General features: G+C 49.3%; 1 protein-coding gene across 2 annotated transcripts in view; it reads left to right on the top strand.

Annotated features, from left to right (window-relative positions):
* The window catches only part of zgc:171482 (zinc finger protein), a 30,302-nt gene extending 22,222 nt beyond the window's left edge, over positions 1 to 8,080 (top strand). For both annotated transcript variants that reach the window (XM_057047985.1, XM_057047984.1), the window contains exons 6-7: positions 698 to 794; positions 6,604 to 8,080. In XM_057047985.1, the coding sequence (XP_056903965.1) occupies positions 698 to 794; positions 6,604 to 6,625 (119 nt within the window). In that variant the 3' untranslated portion in view covers positions 6,626 to 8,080. The remainder of the gene's footprint in view (positions 1 to 697; positions 795 to 6,603) is intronic.
* Positions 8,081 to 9,011: the final 931 nt, after the last annotated feature.

Genomic DNA, 9,011 nt, shown 5'->3' on the forward strand with positions numbered 1-9,011 from the left:
GGGGGGGGGTTCATCTCCACCACCTGCAAACCGTCTAATTAACTCACATCTGTGTCTGAGTCCGACCATTCAGCGCATTCACCACACGTGCACAAACGTGCACATGCACAAAGAGTCTTTTTTTTTTAACCAAATCTACTGTGCTGCTCCGTTCTTACCCGTCGTGTCCTCATTCTTCTCGTTCTCAAGCTTCAAAACCTTCCCGGGAACACATGTCCGTGCATATTTCTATCTTTGTGGGGACATTTCATTTCCCAGTTCCTTACCCTGACCACACCAACTAACTCCCTAACCTAAACCCAAGTCCAACTTTAATCTTTTTTTTTTTGGTACTTTTTGGTAGTAAATGTGAGAACTCTCTCTCTCTCTCTCTCTCTCTCTCTCTCACACACACACACACACACACACACACACAGCGAGGCACTAGCAGGATGATGCCAGTGATCTGAGGATCTAAAAATGTTCCTGGCTCACTGCTAATGATGAGACTAATCAAATCTTTTCCAGATGCACTCCAATTAGCAGAATCCGCCTGCAATACAGAGTTAAAAATAAGACTTTTATTGCAAGTCGGTACAAAATTTTCACCGTTGGAAGCACTTTTTGCCGCAGCAGCTGCTGCTTTCTGCAGCGGCTGTGTGCATGTACGGAGGATGTTCTCACCGTGACCTTTGAACCCGTGTCCGTGTCTCTCCAGGACTGCGCAGCAGTTACTCCTGCAGCGTCTGCAATGTGGTCCTCAACTCCATCGAGCAGTACCATGCACACCTCCAGGGCTCCAAGCACCAGAATAAGTGAGTATATCGCTACCAGAGAGGGACCTTGACGAGGGGAGGGGGGTGCGTTCGCAGTCCTGGAGGACATTCTTCACATAGTTTACAGGCTCCAAATCAATTTCCCTGTAAACTGGAAGCCGCATTCTTCCGTTCGACACACAAACTTTTATCATGCGTCTGAAGCCAGATGCAGGATACTGTCAGCATATTCAAAAGGTTGTTCTAAAGATTGTTCTTAAAAAACCAAAACAGGTTTTTAGGCCTGAACGCGCCTCGTCTGAGCTCCACACAATTATCTCCCCTAAAATATAAAAGGTGAGTTCCAACAAGGCGTGCAGTGGGTGTAGTGTGATACACAACAACAATAACAAGGATAAATGAGGCAAGGACAGAGAGATCCAGTGGGCCGCGCACAACGTGCACGCTGATTAGAATTATTTTACATTTGCCCTCTACGGCCCCCTTAATTAATTAATTACTTTTTATGTTTATCATTACAAGAGTTACGGTAAAGGTAATTTATTACAAAGTAAGAAGGAAACTCAGCGCTTTTGAGCCAGTTTGCCGGAATACGTGTGGTCAGAACCCCGTGAAAGGTCGCTGTTCTATTGATCATGTACTTTCTGAAATGTCCCGTGTTTGTGGGACACAGAAGACCAACATTTGGCGTTCAAGCGACCGTCTCTTTATGGTAAACATCATTTCGTGGCCAGGCCGATGACTGCTCCGTCCTTCTAAACTGGTTCCTGGTCGTGTGTTTTGTGTTGGGGTCCAGAGTGGACCGGAACCAGCTGCTTTCCAGTTCTCCCAGCAGTTAGCATCAACACCAGGGTCCAGGAGGACAGAGAACAGCCACAGTCGCATTGACAGCGACAAAAGTCACCGGCTGTATCACACACCTTGTGATAGTCTGACAAAAAAGTCCTGAATTGGCTAAGATTGCCAGCCTGTTGCTATGGATACACATTTATCACTGAAAAAAAGCCTGTTGAATTACACAACGGCAGCAGTTTCAACACATTAACATCTAGTCCTAAAAGGTACTGTCACCTGAAGCTCCTGCTCGTAGGAGAACACTTCATTAGTTCTCCAGGTGGAGCTACAGGCGGGAGAGATAAAGTCTCCTCACAGAGGCGGAATGTAAGAACCTCCCGACAGATTCAAGAGGAAAGGACGGCAGAAACGCTGCAACGCTTGTGTTGACCTCAAGGCGAGAGACCTATGGAGCATATGGATGAGGAGGCCTCCTCATCCATATGACTGACACTAGACAGAGAGGATGAGATGAGGATGAGATTAACAGCTGGTTAACCGCTCAGGTTAGCAGAATCAGCTCCACTATCACGCAGAAGTATTTATTTTTTTCTTTTTAAGGGGCATTTCTGTGTAACTAAGTCCAACATCCATATCCGTATTTGGAGGCATTTGTATCTTAACATTTTAAATTTCCCTTTATTGATTTTTGAAACCTCAGCTCTCATCAGAGTTCAACCCCAAACATTGCAAAAATAATTGGCCCAGTCCAGGAGCGGCGCTTTAATCCCAGGTGATTTCGCGCCGCGGCTCTGCTCAGCCCTGGCTCGCATGTTGAAAACGCTCCCGGCGCGCTGTTGAGAATGAAGCCCCGGTCCCGGAGCACGTCGACCCGGCTGCGCCGATCCTGTGGGACACTCAGAACAAGAACACGAGGTTCCACCTCATCGGCTTCACTTTCTCCGCCTTCACCGTTACTGTGGTGAAACCAACATGTGCATTAGCGCCCACGTTAGTCTCGCCTTTGCACGCTGCTCCGATATAGAATCCTCATTCTTATTAGCGACAAAAGACATAAAGGGAACATGATTAGATCATGAGAAAATAATGCAGCATGTCTGATTGTATTGTGCTGCTTTAAATTCAGAGAGATGGCTGTTGTGTAGTGTGCTAGATGACCTCTGAGATACGGCCGGTTCAAAGCAGGAGGAAATTAATGAGCTTGTGTTTATGTACGCATTAGCGTGGCTTTATTTACATACTACACAGCTCAGACATTTCCCCCGAGCCTGCTCCCTTTAAGAACAAGCTGTCGGCTGATGGAGCACTGAGCCGAGCAAATCTCTTTTATTTTCCGCCGATCTTTGCGCACACGCGTGCACCGTTATGTAAATGTGTGTGAATCACGACGAGAGTGGCCCGTTCGCGTGTGTGGGAGGTTAGAAGGGTGGACACGAAAGAGACGCGGTGGACGTCTGGGGGACAGGGTGGACATGAGCTTACACCAAAGCCAAATTCCACCTGCCTGTGTGTGTGTGTGTGCGTGTGTGTGTGTGTGTGTGTGCTTGAAAAGCACCACTGGCAGCACGGAGATTAACACTCACAGAAAGTCATCCAGAAAAAAGTGACTGTATGTGTCTACTTCAGGTCTATTTTTTGGCACGTGTGTGTGTGTGTGTGTGTGTGTGTGTGTGTGTGTGTGTGCGCGCGTGTGTGTGTTATGAATGTGTCATCGCTATAAAACAGCAGATTTCTTTGTTTCTTAAATAGCTGCATGCGTCCGTCCGCCAGCTCTCCTTATCTCTTCCGTGCATCTGCTCGGTACACAGTCGAGTGTGGGTCACTGGGAACGCCGCAGACGCCACGCTGCCCCCCCCCCCATCCCCAGATTGGCAGCAGTAATTGGAGAAGATAACGGCGGACAAAACGAGCGTGACTACATCAGCTTGGCGGAACACTTTTGACAGTTTGCATTTTATCAGGCGCGGCGCCGGTGAGGATGAGGGGACATCAGATAGACGGGTTTCTGTTTCAGTTAGCATCTTCGTGACAACTGAGTGGCAGATTTACATCCCCCTGTAAACATGCAGAAAAGGGCAGCCAGGCTCAGAATTATCATTACCGGTATTATATGGACTGCTGCAGATTACCTCAATGCATATTTCACTGCGACCGTAGTTACCAGCAGATTTATCGGCCTCTGTTATCTGAATCCTCCTGCGTTTTGAGTCTTACACACTGTAGCCTTAAAGTTCTGCTCAATATTTTCTTTTAAGTGAGCTAAAGTAGGTGCTAATTAGCCCCACTGAGTCCATAAAGAAAGACAGTGAAGAACAGCAACATTGTATCTTCGACCACCTCAATGTTGGGATGTTTTTTATCTCCTTCGCTTTGTTTTCTGGATGCTTTCTCCCTGTATAATTCTGACACCGGGTTTCTATGAAACACACGTGCCTGTGATGGTAATGCTGATGCTACCGCAGGCCCCAGGGGCAAGAGGTCGGGGACGGTAATCCATTCAGCCTCCTCCTGCTGGTATTATACAGCATCAGCACCACAGAGGACGCCACGGCAGCGCAGAGAGTGGGCGGCAGATTATAGTGCTCAGTGTAAAATAACTGAATCAAATGGCTGCGCTATTGACCTGCTAATAGGACAGGCCCGCGTGTCCCCCGCTGAAGCCGAGGTCAGAGGTTAATTCAGGACGGATGCTACCGAGCTCAGGCCCGTCGCACCTGAACACGCTCCTTGGGAATCAATGCATGGGATACGGGGAGGAAACACCGGACAAAACAGCTGAATACTGCAACGGTTTCGAACCGCCACCTCAGATCGACCGTGTTTTTGCTGACGCGGCAGTGCAAGGACGTCAGATTGATCAGCAGCTGCACCAGACGGGCGTCCGCTTTACGAATGGAAACCACATTTGGAAAAAGCGGCGCTTTTGAATCCCACCGAACCCTTTTTCACCCGTGCATCGCCTCCCCGCCCAACCCGAATTCATGCACCCCCCCACCTGCCTCCTCTGAGGATCCAACATGCTAGACGAGTCCTCAACGAGCAGACAGGGTGCAGAGGCCACTGTTTTAACAGCCATTATGGGGATAGGTGCTGACAGCATGGGTGCCTGTGTCTCTCAGCATCAGGAGGGTTGTGTGTGTGTGTGTGCGCGCGTGTGTGTGTTATGAATGTGTCATCGCTATAAAACAGCAGATTTCTTTGTTTCTTAAATAGCTGCATGCGTCCGTCCGCCAGCTCTCCTTATCTCTTCCGTGCATCTGCTCGGTACACAGTCGAGTGTGGGTCACTGGGAACGCCGCAGACGCCACGCTGCCCCCCCCCCCCATCCCCAGATTGGCAGCAGTAATTGGAGAAGATAACGGCGGACAAAACGAGCGTGACTACATCAGCTTGGCGGAACACTTTTGACAGTTTGCATTTTATCAGGCACGGCGCCGGTGAGGATGAGGGGACATCAGATAGACGGGTTTCTGTTTCAGTTAGCATCTTCGTGACAACTGAGTGGCAGATTTACATCCCCCTGTAAACATGCAGAAAAGGGCAGCCAGGCTCAGAATTATCATTACCGGTATTATATGGACTGCTGCAGATTACCTCAATGCATATTTCACTGCGACCGTAGTTACCAGCAGATTTATCGGCCTCTGTTATCTGAATCCTCCTGCGTTTTGAGTCTTACACACTGTAGCCTTAAAGTTCTGCTCAATATTTTCTTTTAAGTGAGCTAAAGTAGGTGCTAATTAGCCCCACTGAGTCCATAAAGAAAGACAGTGAAGAACAGCAACATTGTATCTTCGACCACCTCAATGTTGGGATGTTTTTTATCTCCTTCGCTTTGTTTTCTGGATGCTTTCTCCCTGTATAATTCTGACACCGGGTTTCTATGAAACACACGTGCGTGTGATGGTAATGCTGATGCTATCGCAGGCCCCAGGGGCAAGAGGTCGGGGACGGTAATCCATTCAGCCTCCTCCTGCTGGTATTATACAGCATCAGCACCACAGAGGACGCCACGGCAGCGCAGAGAGTGGGCGGCAGATTATAGTGCTCAGTGTAAAATAACTGAATCAAATGGCTGCGCTATTGACCTGCTAATAGGACAGGCCCGCGTGTCCCCCGCTGAAGCCGAGGTCAGAGGTTAATTCAGGACGGATGCTACCGAGCTCAGGCCCGTCGCACCTGAACACGCTCCTTGGGAATCAATGCATGGGATACGGGGAGGAAACACCGGACAAAACAGCTGAATACTGCAACGGTTTCGAACCGCCACCTCAGATCGACCGTGTTTTTGCTGACGCGGCAGTGCAAGGACGTCAGATTGATCAGCAGCTGCACCAGACGGGCGTCCGCTTTACGAATGGAAACCACATTTGGAAAAAGCGGCGCTTTTGAATCCCACCGAACCCTTTTTCACCCGTGCATCGCCTCCCCGCCCAACCCGAATTCATGCACCCCCCCACCTGCCTCCTCTGAGGATCCAACATGCTAGACGAGTCCTCAACGAGCAGACAGGGTGCAGAGGCCACTGTTTTAACAGCCATTATGGGGATAGGTGCTGACAGCATGGGTGCCTGTGTCTCTCAGCATCAGGAGGGTTGTGTGTGTGTGTGTGCGTGTGTGTGTGCGTTGAATCTCTCCAATTAGGGCACAGTGGAGCAGCCAGGAGAGACAAACGTTATGTGAACATTTTATTTCTGTTTCGCTCCGATTATAAATCCAGACAGAAGCTCCAATGGGGAGAAAACACCCCGTGAGCCGTGATGAGGGAAACTGTTATTTAAAAGAGACGAATCCAGAAGGTGAACCCACGATCGGCTCAGGATATGACGGCGACGCGGCGTCGGACGGTGACGCGGCATCGGGCGGTGACGCGGCGTCAGACGGTGACACGGCTCTGAGTCCACTCACTGCATCAGTATTGATGAGGCTGTTCCTAAATTACGACCATGGCGAAAGGCCAATGTCTGTGGGCGGAGAGCGGCGTCCTGTCAGATCTGCCCGTGCACGAGGCCGACTAATATGTTCCTGTGTTTTGTGTCGTTTCTTTTCTCAGCCTGAAGCAACACCAGCCGTGAGCGACGGAGACGGGCTGCGCTGGGGAGAGGAGGAGATTAATGGATCGAGCAATTTCAGAGGACTTGCGTCACCGAAAGAAGAGTGTGATAATCCTGTGGACTAACTCCTGTGTGTAGGTGTGCGTGTGAGCGTGTGCGGTGGGGATGCTAGTGCGTTTCTTCAGTCTGGCGTCCAAAGTCTACGTACACGAGAAGACTTGCAGCTACATATTGCCATATATATTCTTACGATGATGCAATGATGTCAGCACCTCGGCCCGGCGAGGAGAGAGGAGCCGCTACAATGATCGTCACAGCCGCCCCCACCCCATCCCCCCCCCCCACCCCAAAAGTGCTCCAGTAGAGATTCGTGTCCATCTCAGTGCTCAGTGTCTCACACACACAGATCACACAGACTACAGTACCTACAATAATATCTATATATGTTGTGTTTGTGGTGGGTTTTAGTTCTCAGAATGGTGGATTTGGAGACACTGGAGGGACCTGGTGCATATTGTCCAAGTTTGAATGGTTTGCTGCTGAGTAGATCGTGAGTAATCTACTCACAATACCTCCTCTTGATTGTCATTTTCCTCCCGTCCTTCGTCTCAGCCACCTGGGCCTCCTCTGGAGACACAGACGCTCTCCGATTGGCGGTTTAGCGGAGGAGAAACGAAGCAGACGTAAACAGAAAAGTCTGTCCAGCTTGATCCACAAGCTGGCTTGAATCTGGTGTGTGAAGAGCTTCGGTGGGGGGGGGGGGGGATCAACAGTCCGGGCAGCAGCAGCCAGTCAACGCTCCACCTGGGCTTCACTGCATGCAAAACGTAAACTGGCGCCTCCACTTGTCTCTTTACAACCTTCTGCTTGCAGAGTTTGGCATTTTCTCAGTGACAGCTTTGTAACACACACTTGTTAGTCACCTTCTCGTCCAGAACACACACTCTCACACACCCGTCAGTGGATAACAGTTCTCATACCTGGAGGTGCCGCCACCCTCCGCTGTACGGCGAGCTCCTCGTCCGCTCGGTTCAATAACGCGCCGCGGGTGAGCAGAGATGTGGCACGCTCCGTTTTTTCCCCGTGAGACCGATGAGGTCGGCGTCGATTCTCCGTGAGACGGGTAAAGGGCTGAAAAGCACAGCACCCGGAGCGAAGCGCCCCTCCGCTCGGGTGGGTTCAAGTTCCGTTTTTCTGTGGGAAAATACTTGGTGCTCTGCTGATTTCGCAGAGAAAACAAGTGGCCTGATTAAAAATGACTTTTCTTCTGCGGACGCGTGGATGAGGAACCTTTTATGCAATCGCAGATTTCAAGGTGAATCGATGCGGGATCCTAGAGACGGAGTCGAATTTGTAGAAGCAAAAGAAAAAAGCGTTTGTCTGTGTGAAGCACAAGAGTTTTGTATTCGGTGTTCATTGATGTGGAGATACGGGACGTGAAAGAGAGTTTAAAATACAAATACGTTGCTACTGAAATGACGTCTGACTTGTCTTTCTTTAAAGATAATCTAGCGAGGATGATTGATTCAATCGGCCATGATGGACAGAACCGATCTTCTTATGCCAGACGGAGAAGATTAAAAAATAAAGACAGACTGTTGGGATCCATAAAACAGCCACAACAATGATGCAGGACGGCAACTATGAGGATTTGACACGTCTTGACAAAACCTTGAAGGCAGTTTGTGTTTGTGTTGCTGGATCTTGTTGGATCCTGTGATCTCTTTTAGGCCACGTGATAGAGACGTTTGTTGAGATAAGGATGAGAGCCATATTTCCAGCGTCCTTTTTCCTCCCCTTCTTCCCGTTCCTGCCTGGATCCATCACATTTCCAACAAAACCAACTCTGACTCGTCAACGTCTCATTAATCTAAATGAACCCTGAATGAAAGCATCACATGAACTCTGTGTTCAGACCCTTTCTCTGACCCTTGACCTGTAGCTCTGGTGACCATCTGTTCCTCTTGAGCATCTCTGAGGTGTTTGACTGGAGTCGCAGATGTCTAATAAAGCCCCCTCATCCCTTCGGCCAGTCAGCAAGTTAGGAGCAGATCCATCATGACCACAAAGCAAAACCATTTCAGCAGCATTTTTCTAAAGCACCATTCCATTAAAATGTTTAGCACTTCATATAACATCGCTCCGTAAAGACAGATGCCCAAAAGAGCTCCATTAAACACCTGTGGACGGCTTTACACGCAGAGTTACAACCTTTTCATTCAAAAAAAATGTTCTTGCAACCGGCTGTTGGTGGAAACCACAAAGAACAATGTTTTAATGGGCCGAGACGGCGACAGGAGATGAAGTGACACAGGAGAGGCGACCAGCTCCAGCCAGGAAAGCAGCACGCCGCTTAATGGTCCACTTTAGACGCTAAACGGGAGCTAAATGAAACATTAAAGCTTGG

Source organism: Takifugu flavidus, chromosome 11, assembly GCF_003711565.1.
Source record: "Takifugu flavidus isolate HTHZ2018 chromosome 11, ASM371156v2, whole genome shotgun sequence".
Lineage (NCBI taxonomy): Eukaryota > Metazoa > Chordata > Actinopteri > Tetraodontiformes > Tetraodontidae > Takifugu > Takifugu flavidus.